We start from the raw sequence: 21,070 nt of genomic DNA on the forward strand, positions 1-21,070 counted from the left end.
AAAATGCAAAATGTGCAAAGGTTACTTCTCAAATCACAAGGAACATTGCTATTAAATCATTGTGATCTGATCTAGGAATCATGAGATTATAACAGAAAACATAGTCTCATTCTCTAATTAGGCATTACTGCAAAGTCAATATCGTGCATCAGTGCTCAATCTTTACATATCTGTTTCTGAAGTTTCAAACATAGCATCTAATACGTTCTAAAATCAGGTGACCGATACATTTTCCTCAAGCTTTTTACAGAGACTTCATTCAAATTTCTTTTCGTTTCACGTCCTTTATCCATTGTACCAATATTAAATGTTTCCTTTCTGAAATTCTGAAGTAGTATTAGCTGTTGGTTATTGTAATCCATGAGCCGGGATCTCACATTTGACTATGGGAAACAGCAGTAGAACAATGGTCTATTATGATGCTTGGTACTGTCAGTATCCTTAGAGATGGTAAACACGCGATAGCTGTGGATACCTTTATCCGAATTCGCTAGAAGCTACATTTTTACAACTTCCTGCTCTTCATATCAATCTCCAATATTGGTTACGTTAGGATATTAACATAAAGACTACAGCCGGTGAAACTACATTACTTGCCGATATAACAAACCTCGTGTAAACAAATTTATTGGATTGGCTTTGACAGCAATTTTAGTCTGCTTTATCGTAATACACAAATTGGAAGTATTAACTTTTACTAAAATATTAGCTGGCTGTGTTATTTACCATTTCCACTGTCATTTTATCGTTTGATGCTTTTTTATCGGGAAGGGACATATTATTATCAAACGATGTGTCTGGGAATTCATTATCCGAAAGTAAGTAATCGATGACAGCAAACAATAAATATGGCCCAGTCATTTTCTTGCAGGTGAAGTGAGCTTCGATATAATATGTAATACCCTTTGTCAGTATTTACTTTCTAACTAGCAGAATGAAGTTCAATCAGCAATCATTAGTTGTGCTCAGAAATAAAATTAAAATCTAGAAACTAAAGTTTAGTTAGAAAAAGTAGAAATGATTGGTTGGCATCTCGTTGAAGACTAAACTCGACTGACTGAATAGTAATGTATGACAAAATGTTTTAGAAATCACTATCCTTTTTATATGTTTTATATCTCTTCTTCAGGGTAGCTGTCATTTATTTTTTCTCATGTTTCCTGATTATCACAACCTCTGCAAATAGCAGTACACTCAAGGTTACTTGAATTGCAAAGCAGACACATTTTGGCAGTTTGCGGCACCTGCGCTAGCCACCGACCAGTAGATCGATCGCAGGCTGAACTATCCGCTGTTATTTCATCAAGTCTACATCACCTGTTCCCACTTTCAGCCTCTACACGTGGGGATAAGAGTAGCTGTGTTTCTCTTCAGACACCTTCTCCAGATCGCAGACTGGTAATTGACACATTGGTCATGTTTTACGTTTAAAAAGAGTCGCCGCAAGGGTGCACTTTATAACTCAAATTTGCTGTCTTACGTCTCTTTTAATAGCATAGTCGATATTATAAATTATTTACTTTCACTATAGAAGATTTGGCTGCATTATAAAGGCACGTGAACATCTGCGATTTGTCTAAGCATAAAAAAGAGAGATCACGTTCCTCCACCAACCGTGAAATTACTTTCGTTACATCTCTGCTGCACAGAGCATTTCGAGGATACTTACTCCTTCCCCTGCAAATTTGCTGATTCTATTGCTTTAAGGAAACGCGTGCGTGCCTAGGATGAGTCGACAAACATTTGTGTTATAATCAGCTGCTATTTTCGCTATGTCAAGAATCGTCTTTAGTGTCACATTTCTGTAACGACGAGGCTCTGATGCAATCATGACATGATAAACACATAAACACATGATGAACACACAAGTGTCTTCTGAGCGCATCAATACTACTTGGTAGTCCTTTTCTGTAGCATGTAATTCGTCGGCGTTTTTTATTGAGGCTGCCTTCTGCCAGTCATTTATCAACAATAAGATAATGCTTGTATTATTTGTGAAGCTGTGATATTCTGTAGCTTAAGTCCAGACTCTTTTTCGTTGATTGCCCTCGTAATGTTCGTTATATATATCTACTAATATATATCAAACACTACATTAATCTTTTGAATCTTATTTATCTCCCACAGGGTCATGTTGCCAAATGTCATCCTATCGACAAGATTCATATCATCGATTACAATGTCATACGTTTCCGGCAATTCTTTAGGTTGTGCAGCATGGTATCAGTCTCATCCTAACATGATATATATAGTTGTTGAGCCCCATATGAGTGTTGACCTGTTCAAAATTTCAGGCAATATTCTAAACTCAGTAGCAGCGGCAAATATGGTAGGAAGCTTGAAAATGGAACCATATATGAAGCTAATTACGTATATAGTACTGATATTAAAATTGCCAAAATGGTAATTTTCTGTTTCACTATGTCTGTCCGCCTTGCAGCTAACCATATGAGGTTTTGGTTCCTAGCAACATGCACTTCTTTTGTACATTATGGATGAAAATATTTCATTTAGGTTGTCCCAGCTCTTTGCTCATGTTTCTCAAAGAGAGTATCCTTTGGAAGCTGTGGTCAACATAAAATGGCTTGTATTTCAGTCCAATCGACTTAACAAATGGTCCTGTTACCAAAGCTTATCTTCCAGTCTATGAATGATGGTCCATCATCGATTTGTGAAAAATATACGACTGACTAATGACTGCGAATACATTTTGTTGACTTACGGCAGCTTCAAGTCTCTGGAGAAAGAGGGTTGTGTCATGTGCTCGAGTTTGTAAATGTCAAACTACATGTCTGACTTTGTTCAATTTATGAATGATTTCAAGATTACCATTCATGTTGTCTATATCATCAGTTAGAAGTCAAAGCACAACAGTTCTTCATCAGCATAAGAAGGATGATAAGGCCTACGTCTTGTTTGTTTAGTTATCATTGATTTCTATGATATTGCTGATAATTATTAACTTGATTTTCCAAACTGCAAATTCTCTCTTCAAATTCTGTTTTTCGCTATCAATATCTTGCAACACATGCAGGTACAGTCACTAATTCCGCCTTATTGCTTGGGAAGAACTGAAGTGAACCCGAATATTAACTTTTGTACTTTTAAACATACAAGTATTATACAGGTGACATTGCATTAGACAAAATAGTTCTCTCATGCAAGCATTTGAAAAAACTATGTTTAGTATTAGTTCGAATGTGATACACGTGTTCACTGAAAAGAAAATGGGAGTGGTGGTATATTTTCTTTTAATACGACAATTACTTAATTACCCAGAAAATTACAAAAAGCCTTAAATTGACCCTATTTCATTTATCAGTACACAAGTGTACAAAGAACAGTTTGAAATGAGTTTGGATATTTAAATTACTTTTTTGTTTAATTTTTAAGTGCAGTAACGAGTGCTCTGAAACAGAATTTAAACTGAAACAAAAAAGAGAGGCTTCTGATTGCAAACCAAGTAAAGAAAATTGGATGAGTTTGTTACACTGGCAAATACAGGAGCTTGCCAATCTTAGCTCCTAATTGAAATACCCTTTCTTAACCAATACAAATTGTATGTAATTTTGACCCGGAGACCCGGCGGGACAATGGTAGAAATATAGCTACTGGCGAATTCAAAAGCACTATTAAAAGTGTGTCGATTACAAAAAGAAGGCAAACAGTTATGCACTGCTATTACCTATTTTCTATCTCTATGAATCGAGCTTTCCAAGGATCATTATGAGGCTTCATTCCCTATCTGCATGTACGCGTTGTCAAATTAAGTAAATGCAGCGTATTTTATCCTTTTGCTCTTTTATTCTTGAAAATCTAGTACATAAATCATACGCTGTCTTCGTAGATTATATCGTGCATTCATTACAATTCACTTTGATTATGAAGTCATCTATCTTTTGTTCTTTATTAAATCACCTCTTTTGAAAATCTGACGCAGTATCAACTGCAGAAGGAGCGAGTAAAATATCCGTTAAATTACAATGAAATATATCTCCGAAATTAAACATTACTAACATGAGGCAATGTTTTAGAAGTTCATACAAATATCATTTACAGGCGCCATAAACCTAATGAAGAACACTTGAAGGCTGGGTCAGCATTCATTTACTGGCAGATGGCATCATTGGAACATATTTTAGACAATGTAAAGTATTCATGTTTGAAGACACTCAAGGGAAAAATATAATCTTTATAAATATTACTAAGTACGGTACATTTAAAGATTTTATTTCATAAAACCGTTCCTGGCTATTTGGCGAAGTAGCTGTATAGGTACTAGTTTTAATAATCCAAATTTAAGGGAATCTTTCTTTTAGACCCTGTACATTGAAGTTAACTAATTCCAACCATCTTACCTTGTACTTCAGTATTAAAGATATTGACAATTTTAATGCAGGTTTTTCTGTTGGTTCCATTGTGTTTCTAATAGACAGCTAAACTCTGGCCTTTCCTGTTTGCAACACAACCGTCTGATAACGTAAACCTAGGGCGGCGTGCTATTAATTTCCGAATTTTCCATAAACATGAACCAGCACCTCTAGCCACCTATCCAGTTTGTTGGCAAGATATATCGGAGTCTCCAATTCATCCGTACGTAACCACTTGCTCTAATAAGCCGTTTTGTACAAAGACGTTACACGTACGATAATGAGGTATCTAAAAAGGTTGTGTGTTCAATCTCTATCATATTTACAGCAAACATAGTCTATCCAAACTTTGTACTAAAAATATTATCGCGCATTTAGTTTCTTTCAAATACACGGTACTATTGTCCTGCCTAAAGTGACGTTGCTGTACTTTGAGTTAACGTGGTAGTTAGTCTTAATAGGCTTCCATTACTAAGCATTTTTAACTATTTCTTCATCAGCGTCATCTGCATCAAGCGATTTAAACAGATATCTGCTTCCTGCAAATACGAGAATGTCACTTAATAATCATCTATTGTTTACTACTGATGCTTCTAAAAAAGATGATAAGGACTTTGTCCTACGAAGGTCATCCCACTCAAGCCATAGCAATGCTTTTTGTACTATTAATCAGTAATACAATTGTGCATATCTGCTGGTTTGAATTTCACAAAACGACTGTAAAATTTTTCTGTGTGTCTTACTCAATGTGTCCATTTTTTTCCTTCTTCTAGAAACTAAGTATGCATTTTTTTAACCACGTAATGCTTACTTTCAGATTCATTTTAGTAGTCTAATAAGCCAGAAACTCGTACATTGGTTTACAACCCTTAATGCAATGTACACATCAATTTAAAGTCCACATCATTTCCTAGGTTATATATGCAAGACGACAGAACGAATGGATGTGTGTAGTTTCAAAACTTAAAATTCTATTGCTTTTATATATATATTTTTTTATTTGCAGTTGTCTCTCTAGCAATTGATATTGGATATCTAATTTATACTTAAAGCAATATTATCCGGATACCCCAACAAATCGAACATGGTAAAACAATACACATCCGAGCATTCATGTTTTATCTCAGATTCCTTTTTCTTATCATCCAGTTTTCGTTTTTATTCCTCTATTATACTCTATTATACTCCACAATGCACGTATGTATTTACCAATTTGATGAATGAATTCATCTTTGAATGTATGTATGTTTTGGAGGTTTGTTTTGGGTTTATACCATATCAAGGCACATGCACGTATTTCAATTTTCAATAATATATTGGCATTGCAAAGTCTTATTCCAAAGGTATTCTGCATTTTTTTAAAATAAAGGTTGTCTCTTTCTCTAAACCTGCAATACAAGCTTGTTCTGCACCAGTATTATTCGGCAATGTTTAATCATTTCGCATCTAATTTGCTATTGATTTTATTTTGCTTTCATTACAATATATTTTGTTTTGACGTTCTCTATCGTTTTTTGTCGCTGTATATCATATATTCCGGACAATCCGAAGTAGCATTAGCGTTTGCAGAAGAGAGTAATTTGTTTTACTTCAATATAATAATATAGTTGATAGGAAACATTACTGATGTCAGACAAAAATTTTTTTTTGGCATTCGTATCTCAAAAATAATATAAGGGCGCCATTTACCTCATATATATTAATGAAACATGTGACAAGGTTCATTTCTTATCAGCGGGAATAAATGTATTTTATTTTAGTCAGGCTCAAGTGTTCCTGGTGCTAGATTGAAAGTTGAAGGATACAATCTTTAAACAAATGTTACTCAGTTTGACAAAGTTTATTTACCTTTGATATACATTGGATTTTGCAACTCAGCTGTGGGGTATTTGTCGGGCAAACTGCAACAGTGTTCTAGATTTGACAATTGATTCTAAAGTAACGTGAATAAAAGAGGGAATGTACTTTAGCTTGATCTGTCTTTGATATAATACCTCTGTCCGAATTCTATGTAAGATAATTCCTGAATTAACGTCTTCCCACGATCGGCTGTAAAGAGAAAGTAAACGAATACGAATTGTTACTTGTATGAAACAAATTAGCAATAGCTGATGTCATTCCTATCAAATGTTTTCATTAATTTTGTAATGATGTGAATAACGATGGGTAGATCCATTACTAAATGTAAAACATTGTTTTGCCGGCATTCACGAGAATACGATATTTCGATTCAGACAGGAGAACGATGAGAATAAACGTTTTTGTTGTGAGAGAAATACGATGAAAATATAAGTTTAAAATGTAAATGCATATCTTTAGGGAATGTGTACACATTCAATAAGATTCGTACACGGTGTTCACGATAACAACGATACAAAGTTGCAATAGACTGTCGAGATCGTGTGGTACATGTTCTGATTAGGAGACATACAATATAATAACCTATATAATACATTTTTAGTCTATAATAAGGCTCAACAGGTCATTGTTAATCATTATTAAAATGTCCGATGGACGCTTTCCGTCCGTCCGTCCGTCTCGCTCTCTCATTTTTGTATGTGTATTGGTTGTTCGGGCAGGAGACTAATAGACATGCAGAGAAATATATAGGCAAGAAAAACAATCGTATGGTAAGTCACCTCAGACTTCCCAACCCAAACCGCTCTCTCAATATTATTTGGCCTGCCAGCATATTACTTTTACCTGTGTATTTCTAAATTTAACTCTCTCTCTCTCTCTCTCTCTCTCTCTCTCTCTCTCTCTCATCCGCGTAAGGCAATAAAGAAAATCGGTGGACGAACAAACTGGAATAATTGTAAAATCCGCAGACAAATTGAACAACAAAGAGAGAGAGAGAGAGAGAGAGAGAGAGAGAGAGAGAGAGAGAGAGAGAGAGACAGAGAATTTAGCGGATAAATGGATTTGAAATGTACACACCCTGTTCTAGAAAATGAATAAGACCTTTACATTTTCAAAATTTTCCCACGTTTGATGTTAGATGCCTTTTCAAATCCAATTCTAAAGACAGATGTTCAGACTGAAAATTTGTATTAACAGCAGAGACCAGAAAATAAGAAAATATATTTATCAAATTAAATTCAACACTTTTTCATTTCGACAATATATTAGAAATACACGTATATCAAGATAAGGGAAATAAGATGCAAAACTAGCTTCCATAGATTTCTCCAATCATACACTTTGGATCTCGAGGGATAGCTTGAAAAGTGTACGATGAGTTTAATTCCACAATTTGCATACATTTCATTTAAACAGAATATCAATTGAATACCATAACGTGCTGCATCCCTCTTTTGTGTGGGTTTTCAGCAGAATCTGCGACGTACAATGTATAACAGGGTTTGATTTGTTATTTTTAAAACTGGTTTCTAAAGAACTCAAGTGCGAGAAAATATTGTTAATAACACCTCAATAGTACCTTCTAGTCGGTAACAAATCAACTTTAATCATTTATGGAACTTGCATACATGTAAATTGTGTAGCAATATTGACAGCTGCCATTGGTTACTTGCTGTGTAGAATATTCGATAGTCAAAAACAGATACAGATGTGATACATAAATAAACGATTTGCACGATAAGAAACCTTAATCAAAAATTGTTATAACTTTGTTCTACATCATTTGTTCGTGCATCTTCTCTCGGCTGCTGCTTTTATTTAGTTTTGCCTCAAATTTGAAATGCAACAACTAATTTTCAGTTTGCATTTCCTGTTTTATGTGGGCTTTTTAGAGAGGGTTGAGGATTTAGACACAATATATAATTTAGACCCATATGATATAAGTTATCTGAAAAGGCAGTGTTTTTTTTTCTTTCTCCCAAACATTACAGTCACATTCGGAGTTCACATACAATGTCCCCTAATTAGTATCAAGCCTACATATATCCATACTTATATAATCATTATATTCATTTGCATAACTATCGAAGTGCTTTTTTTCTTCTCTAAACCTGTCTTGTGGTGCCAGAGAAACGATTATGTTGCGGCATATAAATTGAGAGTGCAAATCAGAATCGGTATTTCTCCTTTAGTCAAAATTGGCATGTGTAATATACTACTGATAAAAACAATTGCGTAACATTAATAGCAATGAGGTGACAATGAAACCTGTCAGGAAAATTGTTATTAAATGATGGAATCCAGTCCAACATACCTATCCGACCTCACCCATGTGTACACACAAACAAGATACTTTGCTCATCTTCTGACAATCGTATACTCATTATTCCCACTACGCAAACGAAGTCATACGGACAACATTCTTTTGCATACCAGGGCCCAGCAACGTGGAATCAATTGCCCACTGAACTTAGACACAAAGACACAGTGATCTCATTGAAGTGTGCTCATAAAACTCACTTATTTCGACTGCAAGAACAACCTTAAAGACCCAAAAATCCCCTACCTTAAATATTTTCAGCATGTTTTTCTTTATGTACTCTAATTTCATGGTGTTGGTTTTGTAATAATATAATTAATTATGTTGTTTTTTATGTTATAGGTGTTGTCTAATGCTTAGCGCTTAGATCTTCTAAAGATTAGGCGCTATACAAAGTCCTCATTATTGTTATTATTATTATTACTATTTACAGATATATACATTTATCGATTTATTTATGTTTAAAATTATCTAGAAACTACGAATATCAAGTGATGTTGTGTGACACGAAATACACATATTGCAATCATAGCAGTTAAGACTGAAACTAATATTTATGCAGTCATATTTTTAGATGATGATGGTCCTATGTAACTACAGAGAGGATGAGTATAATCTTCATCTTCGTGGTCTATGAATACTGCGTACTAGTCTGATAATGAGAAGATCTACAACCGAAGGATAGCTTGTACTGCATTATCAAATGCTCTTCAAAAGTCTGAAACTTGGTTATCAACAATTCGGACATGCAGTTTTGTTCAGAAGGAACAAGTCTTGGCAGAGAACATAAGTAGGAAAGAAATTTTGGATGACCTGTGTGGAAGTCTGTACTCAGACATCATTAATATGCATATAACAATTAATAGATTTCTCGATAATGCTTCTAGTCTGAGCCGTAAGGTCATATTATTGTGAAGTACAAGAACAACGTTAGTTGAATGGGGTGTGTGTGTGATTTGGAATTGTAACGTAGCTTTAATAGTTATTCAGTCATATCGTTACCATGTCTGTAGTGTGACTGTTTATAGTGGCGTCTAACACTGGAGCATCATGTTTTACACCATATCCAACCTAGTCACATTATAATGACAACAGGCCGGCCGGCCCTAACATTAACCTTTTAAAGGTGAGCTTCTAGCCAGGCAGTTGTCAGTACCATTTTTATAAGTCTTTGGTATGGCCAGACCTGGGTTTGAACTCCGACCTCACGCATCCGAGGCGGACGTTCTAACCACTTAGGCCACTGGAGCGGTGGGTGGTGCATGTACAATAATAAACTAAACTAAGATGTCACAAACTATAACTAAAAGGGCAGTCGCTGTGGTAAACCAAGAGGTTTTCACTTACAATACGAAAAATTAGACAAACGTCACAATTTGTGAATTTAAACTGATATAAAGTTTTAACAAACTCTTCTTTGTTTTATTGAGATGCCAATAGTTCTACAAAAGACAGATTGATTCCCATTTGACTGATATAGTTTGAAATTCCACTTGAATATAAGTGTTGGCTTGTTGATTTATCTCTAAAAGTTCCTGACGCAACCTTGCACACACTAACATTTATCTTCCAGGTACTTTTGGACAGAAGTATATTCAGTTTTTATATTACCTATGCATTTAAACCTTTTTACGAAACACTTTACAAACATTTGATTAACAGCAATGCCGTACATTCATATCCTCGTTTTCTATATTCAAACGCAACGGACAACGTCAGCTCAAAGCAGAAATATTGAAACAATTTTCGTATAATTTAAAGTGTTGACAAAAATGTATGACAAAAATGATAATACAAACATTTTATGCATTGTGAATTAGCTATGTTATGCCATTTTAGAAATCAAAGAATTTGAATAATTTAAGACATACGGCGTGGATTTACATAGAACGAGCATGATTAATTAGATCAGCTATAAAATGGTGAAAACAAATGGAAATATGTGTTTGTGTATTTAGTTGATTTTCCACACATGCTTTGTTTAAACACATGCTATTTGTAATGATCTGGTTTGTAGACAACAATACAAGTGGTACTTGTGAACAATATACATTTGTAGAGTACAGATTGACTATTAGCTTTCATACATGGAACTGCCGTTGACATGGTGTATGTCCCACACCTTTGCAAGAAAAGACTAGACACTCATTGTTAGATAGAGATTGACATAATATGCACAGGTATACTCAAAATAATAAAAGTGCCCAATAGAATTGTATATCCACTTCATGTGATACCAAAATAATTACTCTAATAATTACTCTATATTTTTAATATGTTCCCTTCATTATCCCCTATTGATTCCATATGTTGTTTGATTATGAATACCTATGCACATGCCTGGTATTATATCTGCAATAACAATGAAACACTTACTGCCGAAGGATCAGGACATGTTACTTCTCTGTTAACTGGCCCACACTGGTTTGCACAGTAACGAGGACACATCACGGAAGCAATGATCTTGTCGTAGCATAAGCAGATTTCATCATGGGCTAACTTACACATCGACTCTTTTATGGGATCTCCACAGGAGTCTGTAGCAATTGGCAGTACATCAGCAGCTGAAGAAATATATATATATATATATATATATATATATATATATATATATATATATATATATATATATGTTAGATCAGTAATTAACACATTGAAGCGGGGTAATGAAAGTAACTGCAATGCTATTGGAAAAGATTCTGAAAATGACCACAATGTTCCGGATCTTACGTGAAAATCATGTTATATTGAATCAGTCACAATCCCGATAAGACATGTAAAGACACTCATGTTACAATAATATTATAATGCTCTATAGCTAGCCTTGTTCCAACATTCAGCAATTAACCGGTGTCAAAAATAATACTGCATATTAATCTTACAATGACCCACTCAACAACCAATGAATACAATGCCCAGAGAACACACTCGTGTATCCAGTGTAGAATTATATTACCTGAATCAGCTGAACATTAAGCTGCCTGATAGAAAATAACGTTGTAAAACGATTGACTTTGCGAGTCGATTTAAAAGGAAAACATACCATATAAATACGAATTTGGAAGTTATAGATGACACTATCAAATGAAGAATCGTATCTGGATCTGATTTAAACATTTCAATTGTTTCTTTCTTTACTTCCGAATTGTCTCAAGTAATATTTACCTTTTTGTGCCAATGTAGAATACATATTTTACATCAGCTCTAGAACTACATTACTCACTCGCAGAAAAATATGAATTTAGCATTAAGTAGAATTTCCAGTAGAGTTTCTATCTTCTCCACTGTTTCACTTTTAAGGTTACTTCACATTACCCACGCGTGCACGCGACGTCACATCACGTTACATCCACGTTTTGGGTCATAGAATCTGTGAATGTCAAATTCACCATTTGTTAGAAACGGTATTTGACAACTCATATAAAAATAACTCAGATTAAGCTACTTAGTTTTCCTCAGATAACAACACCCTCTTCAGAATAATAAAACAGTTGCTGTTGTCAACCGCGCTTAAATGACGAGTGTATCACATAATCGATATATCATGTTATCCTCGGGAAAACTAATATATCCCTCAAGTGAACAATTCGTTTTATGACCTGAAAGAAGTACAAAGCTTGATTCATGTTATTTCATACCAATTCAGAACACAATAATCCCAGAACATTACAAGAACATCCTTTAACATTATATTCCTTGGTCAGCTGATCAATAATGAATGCATTCACTATTCGTTTTTAAACAAAATGAAAATACAAATATTGATTATTCGCCCGAAGTGAATTATTAACAATTTTGTAAAAACATTTACTTTTTGAAACAACCACAATAGTTAAGGGTTCTAAATCATTTCTCGTCGTTACACCAAATATTTCAGTCAAAACATCAAATGAGCACAGTAGAAACTATATATTTTAATTATTTCTACATAGCTTGTAGTGTCTGTATTAAAACGATAAACAGAAAAAACTAATGTGCCAATGCGACTAACAGAATAAATACTGATTGCGAGAAAAATTTATTTACGGTGTTAAAATTTGGTAGGTGAATATATTTTATGTTAATGCTGGTTTACACAACCATACGAACCTTTGAAAATAAAGCAATATATCATTGCTAGAATATAATATATGATAAAAACCATAGACTTTGTGTGTGAATGTGTGCGTTTCTGTACCGTATTTGTGTGTGGTTAACTGTATATTTGTTGTTCTATGGTCTTAAACTAGGTAATAGCGAAAGTCAGCAAGTTTTGTAACATTCCGCAAATAATTTAAATGAACTTACAGTGTTGTGAATTAATTTCGAAATTGTTCTAAACGTTCTAACGCATGTCCAAATGTATGAAGTTCCAAGTGAACTTCAGTGGTGCTCCAAACAAACTCAAACATTGATTCATATTAGCTAAAGCAGCAGAGGGGCTGTACAGACCGAAACTTTTTGCACAATAAACCCCTCCAGGAAACTATTCCTCGATAGAGGGCTTATTTCGACGAAATAAACCCTTCTATTCAGAATACAGGACAAAAAAAAATGTCCCCCGAAAACTCGAAGAGTTTCCAGGGACAAACTCGTTGAGTTTGCACTGACAACTTGGGTTACTTCAATAAATCTGAAACAGTTTCCGTGGCGGGGTCGTTATTGAAAAATCCATGGGTCGGGTCCATCCCCTCTGCTGCTCTGGGAAATGAGTTTCCAAGGAAAAACATTTTTATGTTGCAAATAGTGTATCAAGTCCAATACGGTATCTTGTTCTGGGATCGTGTAAATTTATTGTCACAAATCCGTGAGGTTTTCTTTGAGCATGACTGAAGAAATTTTTAAATTTATTTAAATCCATATCGCCACCACACCAGGTTTGATGAATATTTCTCAGTGTATGTGTATCAACTCCATTGAATATCGCAAGAAGATTACAATTATCCCTGATTACTTTAGGAATTTGTGTATAACGCTGAGTAACATAAATCACATCAGTGTTTTTGTGACGTCCCCGGGAAAATATTCTTGCGGGATTTTTTTGCTTGTCCAACATAACATCATCATACACTACTAGGTTGTTAATTGATTCATCAAGATCCTCGACGCTGGGGGCTTCTTCGATATCAGTGATAAATTCAACAACATCCTCACCGTCTTTACTCAGCGCGCTTGCACTCTCATTAAAATCTTTTATAACGTTATAGCATCGTTGATCATCTACAGATGGAGCTATCAAATACAGTTTATCCCATTTCATCCACTTCATTATCAAGTTCAGCAACAGCTGTGTTTTACCTGAACCGGATGGCCCAATTATAATCGCGCGGATAGAGTTTGGTAGCACTGAATTATGCTTAACTGGCTCTTTCTTTTTTGTCGCAGAAAAATCTGTAATTTCCATTTGTATATAAAGAATAATAATTATGGATCTATATTGTGTGAAGTGTAAGGCACGAACCCCTACGAATGATCTAACAACCATTACAACAAAAAATAACAGACAAGCACTTTCTGGTAAGTGTACGCGATGTGGCACAAAAAAATTTAGATTTCAAAAAAAAAGCGAGAATTTAGCGGAGGTGACATTGCAGCCAAACTTGGAAAGCTCCCCGGAACTCCCTGGGCAAAGTATCCCGGAGAAAAACATCTCCCAGGATACAATTACTGCGGTCCAGGGACCCGACTAGATATCAGACTTGATGAACAATCTAAACCAAAACCGGGAGAGTATCCGATAAACGCTATCGACGCAGCGTGTCACATACATGATGTTGCTTATCGAAGTAAAGATCTACAAGACAGGCATATCGCGGATGTGAAATTAATTCATGCACTAAGCGCCATAAAAAATAAATCATTTAAGGAGTCACTCGCTAATTGGTTAGTAAGATCAGCGATGAAATCTAAATTAGTATTAGGCGCTGGATAATTAAATAAAAATGCAAGCGATTTATTATTCCCCAATCGGATACTGGAGAGGTAACTCAGCAATTAATAAACTCGCCAACGCGGCATCAGTAACACGCGAGGTTGCCAAAAATTGGCTATCAAAACAAGCAATATGGCAAATCTACTTACCACCACCTCGACAAATCAACTTTGCACATTTTGATGTTAGTGTGCCCAATGAAGTTCATCAGGCTGACATATTATTCCTGCCTCATGATACTGTCCGTAGAAAAATATACAAATACGCGCTAACAGTAGTTGATGTTGCCAGTAGATACAAAGAAGCAGAACCGTTAGCGACTAAAACAGCGTCCGAAGTCGCCTCTGCGTTTAAACGAATTTATCAACGAGGACCTCTAAACTGGCCACGATTATTACAAGTTGATCCTGGCAAGGAATTTCAGGGCGCGGTGTCATCACTGACAAAGCAGCATAACGTTACCATACGACGAGGACATACTGAAATTCATCGGGATCAGGCAATTGTTGAGCGATTTAATAGAACACTCGCTGAGAGATTATTCGGATACCAGTACGCGAGGGAATTCATTTACGATACGAGATCTCGTGAATGGGTTGCAAGACTGCCAAACGTGATAGCCGCACTGAATAATGAAATTACCAGAACAACAAACATGAGACCTGTAAATGCAATCACAAAAAAATATATACCCCGCGTCAGTGAACGCGGACAACAGCAACAAAATGTTTCAACGCAGCCAGGGACGCTAGCGTCCCCACTGCTGGGTAATGTCACCGTTAGGTATTTATACGAACCAGGCGAACTAGAAGGAGGAAAAAAAAGAGCAACCGATCCCACATGGAGTGTTACTACACATAAGATATCCAGCATAACCAGATCAACTGGGAGAAACGCAATCTACAGATTAGATTCGACTGCTCCTCAACGCGGATTTAAACGCGAGCAACTTCAGGTGATTCCCGAGGATACACAATTACCACCCCGATCACTAAAGTGATCCGCACTGAAGTGATTCAATCATTTAAATAACTGCAGCAACACCTCTGCGTCGGTTACACTCAAGACAGGTCAACATCACATTTTCACGTGTATGACCGCGACTGCTATCTATTCTATCTACGGTGAATTGCCTTGGGTCGTTTTTCGAATACTGCCACAGCAATAAACAATTACAACTCGCACAGTGATTATTCTGCTGTTGTTGTAATTGTATTACAAATTCAACATCCAAACTTTGTTTGGGATCAAACTCTCTACCATTTTTTTTGTCGCTCTGTTTGTAACCGGCTAATTTCTTTCTTATTGTGTCATCAGCGATTGAGCTGTCGTTGACAACATCATCTAATACAATTCTTCGTAACTGACCTATCCTTCTTACTCTTGACACGGCTAAATAAACTAAATTTGACCACTCGATGCGATCATCAACAATCCAAACTGTTGTATCTGAAATAGTTAGTCCCTGCGAACTGTGGATGGTCATAGCGTATCCTAGCGTCCACGGGGATTTGCTCATTTTCAGTGCCTGTTCAACAGCATCAACATCAACTGTGACAATATCATTTAATACTAAATTCTGTTTCTCCGGACCCGACGCAGTCAGGCGCCCTGGAATATCAACATCAATATTCTGCAATCGCGTATCAGCTGGTCTATAACACAACGGCACTGGCAACATGGGAAATTTCTTCTGATGTAACTGAAATAACCGCTGCTGAAGTGTGTCCCTGACTATCTTTCTACTTGCCACAATTAAATCACCTGGTTTCCACGTTTCCCAAAAGTCGCTCAGCGAAGTCTCTGGAATTATTTCACGCATTATCTCACACTGGACTTTATTGGTTTGTAGCCTGATCAGTGCCTTAAACTCTTTCAGCGTTTCATCGAGTGCTCTAACATCGTTAGTTATTTCCTCATAATAATCTACAAAAGTTTTCAGCCACTCGTGTGGAGATTCACCTGTAAATGGGGGTGGTTGACCATGATCGCCGCACATCACCACTGCGGTATTTTTCTTTAGCAGCCAATCCAGAAACTGTTTTAATGTATCCAACGGCACAGTGTCTATCTCATCCCAGATGATTTTCTCGGGAATATATTTCGTTCCCATTCGTTCAGGTGTCCACGTGCCGCCGCTGTATTTGAAAAAACTGTGATACGTGCACGCGTTAACATCCCGTTGTCTCATCTCCCTGGCAAGTCTGTGTGTGGGTGTTAGCACAATCATGTCAGAGTTTCTAAATAATTCAATCGCTCGAGTTGTTTTACCAGAACCACCAGGACCGTTCAGATAAACTGTTTTGTGTCTTGTAACAGGATCGTGCACCGGCGGCAACAACGAAGTTGCCCCCGACGAAACCATCGAAGATATTTCTGCGCTGCGATACTCATCCTCGATTTCAACATCAGCCGATTTACAATATCCGTGTAACATTTCATTCTTTATTCTCCACGAGCCCCACGATGGATCATCCGATATAACATTATCCAACAGCGCTGAGTGTTTTTTATCAATATAAAATGAATCCGTTGCAACTCTCACTGCGGCAACAGGGAATCTATTGATCATCGACAACAAATTTATGGATACATAAGCCAGCATCGAAGATCTCAAATGTATGTACTGAGATGATTCTCCGTCAATATAACTAAAAACAGTCCCTAGTTTTTCCCCGTTTGACAGAAACACATCTTTGCGGTTACAGAACATGTTGTTCGTGGCTGCATCAGCGACAATAAGATCCAATTCAGTCTTGTCCATGATTAATCGACTGTGATGTTGTTTATGATCATACGCTCCACCTTGAGTGAATTTCCCTATTATTCTTCGTCCTAGATCTTTTGCTGTGCTTTCATCATTTCTGAGTTTGCTTTTAAGTACTTCAGGAGCTTTCTTGATGATAGCGTCGATAGAAGTTTCTGGATATTCTCGTGACCAATCTTCGATGACTTCTTCTAACGTAACCGGCGTTGGAGTTGGCAACCAAACTTCGGTTTGACGACAATAACATATAATCGCTTCGCTGACCGTCAGCGACAACAGTATTCGACTGTCAAGCATGTATCGCAATAACACTATCGGTGCCCATCGCTTCTCAACGAAATGTCTGCCAAACCAAACATAACACACAGGATGTAAATCCTTAGCGAATTTAAACGACGACACACAAGCAAATTCGGTCAAGTCAAAATCGGGTAAAACACCGTTGACAGCTACTCTTGTCATGGTATTGCCAGCGTGGCCAAACCGTTTAAAATATTCGCTGCATTCTCCACGCCCAAGGAAACTTCCTGGATAACACGCCGTCATGTCCACGGATATCATACCGCGGTGATCATACTGAGTATTCCACAAACCGCCGTGTCCGTATTCGACACAGCTCTGCTGGATATCAGCAAGAAAACTTTTCGGAGTTGGTCTCCATGAATTTCGTTCCCGGGCTACATGCGCGACAACACCCGGGACAGTAAAACAGTGTGTCAGTAACGTATCAGTGTTGCCAGCATGATATTTTTCTGCGAGTTTTTTCATTTCCTGCTGTAACGCCATTGTTCTGTATATTTCCCCGTTGGGTCTCACAAACTGATCATATTCTCCATCTTCGCTACTTCTGAATAACCACACAGACACTGGATCGGTTTTACTTATCTGATAAATAAAATCAAACATGCTCCCAGAATTGCTTTGCAATTCCGGATAATACTTCACAACACGGTCTTGCGGAAATATCCTAACCGAGTCAGTCCAGGCGTGACTGTTATGATCGATAATAGTTATTGGTGTTCCACGGGAATTGTATTTACACTCATACAATACCTCACCGGTTAACGATGAAACCGTTATAGGAAATTTTAGTAATCGTTCTAGCTCAGCAACATCATTTATTGACGCTCCTTTATCCGCTACTCGTGTCGCCCACGCTGTTATTTTAGTTTGTCTTAGCGGTGTTAGGCCGTTTCCTCGCATTGCATTTTTAAAATGTTCCATTACTCGCTCAGCTACACAATTCAACACCGACACCTTCATCGGTTTGAGTTTATCAACGCGTGGTTTCTTCATCGGATAAATTCCATAAACAACTGCGGTCACAGGATACGCTCTGGCATAATATGGTATATCAATCCCAACAAGTACTCCCGGTTTTGAGTCTTTACTTAACAGAACGGTTTTTCCACGAACGCCTCTGGCATCAAGAACAGGGTCTAGTTTGTCTCTGATAATCCACGTTCCCTCGCCGACTCCAACAATAAATTTTATCTGTACGAAATATCTTCTATCGTCGAGATACCCAATTATGTTACGCGCGATTGTATCGTTCATGGTAGCATCAATGATACGGTCACGAGAAATGCTCGCGTTTCCGAGGATAATTTTATACGAAGACCACGTGTGTGCGGCACCATCACGACGAAACTCTTCTTTGGCATTCTTGATAACACCAATTACCTCTGCTAACTCTCTTCGTCGTGGATCAGCGGTTAACCGGTCAAGATCGAATCTAGAACCTGATATGGGTTTTATTCTGGATAGTCTTTCAAAACCCATTATTATAATTAAGACAAATATTTAAATAGACAAATATATTATATGATGAACCAATGCAAGTGGATCAAACTAAATTCATCAGCGCCGTGTAGCAAACCCTGCAGAGGCGAATACTGTGGACAACATGCTCAACAGGTCCGCGGTGGGAGTCTAGGACCGATACCGTGTATCAGATGCGGCATTGGAGTACGAGGAAAAACGCAATTATGTTCAGCGTGTGGTGGAAAACGCTATCGAGAACTAAAACGGTATTATGATAAAAAAAATCCAGACTGTGATAACGCTCTCAAATGCGAGCGTGATTACATAAATAAGTTTTCAGACAAATTATGAATTAGACAATGATTTGCTTATAGTATAATGAATCAAGAATTCGTCCGACATCCAACTATTCCAAATTATGAGGCAAACCGAGATGGCATAGTGAGAAACTACAGGCTGAGGAAACAAGTTGGTACAGTTGATAATGCTGGTTATTTAAGATTTACTGTTAGGAAAGGGAGGTATTTATGTCATCGTTTCGTCTATGAGGTTTTTAACGGAGAGATCCCTAAAGGCCTTGTCATTGATCATATTAACGGGAACAGACTTGATAACAGTATTGAAAACCTTCAAGCGATCACTCAGAGCAAGAATACCATACGAGGAAGAGTTAAATGTAAAACAGCTATAAGAAGAGCAGTGAAATCTGTGAATGTTGAGACTCGTGAAGAAATAATATTTCAATCAATGAGCGCAGCCGGTAGGTATTTCGGTATTTGTCCACCTTCTGTACAGCATGTCGCAGATGGGATCTACAAAACAGCATTTTCAAAGAAGCTCAAACAGAAGATTTCATTCTGTTATATAACTCTTATCGTTGACACAAACGACGATAACTCCTCCGAGAGTGTGTAACGCTTTGCAGAGTTGTCGTTGCTGGTCAGAGGATTTGCTCCCCCTAAGAAAGCCACCTTGATAAAATATTTTATCGAGTTCATAACATGTAATCATTTATTTACCGTAGAATATATATTTTTTTACAAACAATATCCTCGTTTTACTGAATATATCCGACTGTTTTGCTCTTCTGTGCTTGTTATATGACCGCGCTTAAGAAAACATACAATTAAAATATTTTAAACAAGTCCCGCCCACTGCTAGAGCGAATTTCCAACTCGCAAGTAACAGTTGGGTTATATACGAAATCGCTCCCTAAGACCTTTGGGTCGATCGAAAGTCAGCACGCACAAGCAAAACCATAAATTTAATCCGCCAATGGCGGGTGTCTTTTGTGCACCATCCAATGGTCGATTCAATGGATGGTTTTGCTCTGCTGCTGACCGTAGAAAATGACCCACCTGTGTATGTTTGTGTCGTCATAGGATAAGGTCTTAGGATAAGTTAGGATAAGATTACATGTTCATTGTGCCTTTACTTGCTGTCATACTCGAATCAGAGGTTAAAGGTTGTCTGTTCTGTACCGTCTCTTAGGATAAGATTACATGTTCATTGTACCTTTGCTTGCTGTGATACTCGAATCAGAGGTAAAGGTTGTCTGTTCTGTACCGTCTCTTAGGATAAGATTACATGTTCATTGTACCTTTGCTTGCTGTGATACTCGAATCAGAGGTAAAGGTTGTTTGTGTTGTCAAATAAATGTTTGCCGGGCCTGCTAGAGAACTCGATCCTAGAAGCCAGGGCTGTCTCGTCTTGTAAATAAATGTGCCTCTGAGTCACTTGGCAGTCAGAGGGGTCCGTCCTTAGGATAAGTTACGTGTTATATGTTTGTCCTTGTCAATTCACTAAACACGTCCTCTTGAGCCTATAGAACGTTATTTGACGATCTAGAGGCTCTTGCAGGGGATAAAGTGTTTCGTGTTACATGTTGTATTGTCATGTCGGAAGCAGTCCTCGTGGGGTTCTAGAACGTTATTTGACGATCTAGGCCCTTGCAGGGGATAAATGTTTCCGACTGTCTCGTTTTGTTTTGGAAAGCTAGCGTTTCTCATGCAAAGTGTTTCTATTAAAAATATAAAAATATATAATAATATGAATCACGAAAATATAAATACCATACT

The 21,070-nt window shown here is 37.0% G+C and overlaps 1 protein-coding gene across 1 annotated transcript in view; it reads right to left on the reverse strand.

Annotated features, from left to right (window-relative positions):
- Positions 1-6,195: 6,195 nt before the first annotated feature.
- The window catches only part of LOC149796008 (apolipoprotein(a)-like), a 176,572-nt gene continuing 161,697 nt past the window's right edge, over positions 6,196-21,070 (reverse strand). The window contains exons 38-39 of the mRNA XM_089963911.1: positions 10,927-11,114; positions 6,196-6,419 (exon numbers count right to left, since the gene is read on the reverse strand). Of these exons, the coding sequence (XP_089820037.1) occupies positions 6,399-6,419; positions 10,927-11,114 (209 nt within the window). The 3' untranslated portion in view covers positions 6,196-6,398. The remainder of the gene's footprint in view (positions 6,420-10,926; positions 11,115-21,070) is intronic.

This window comes from Sinohyriopsis cumingii, chromosome 7 (genome assembly GCF_028554795.1).
Source record: "Sinohyriopsis cumingii isolate HCF-2022 chromosome 7, ASM2855479v2, whole genome shotgun sequence".
NCBI classification, from domain to species: domain Eukaryota; kingdom Metazoa; phylum Mollusca; class Bivalvia; order Unionida; family Unionidae; genus Sinohyriopsis; species Sinohyriopsis cumingii.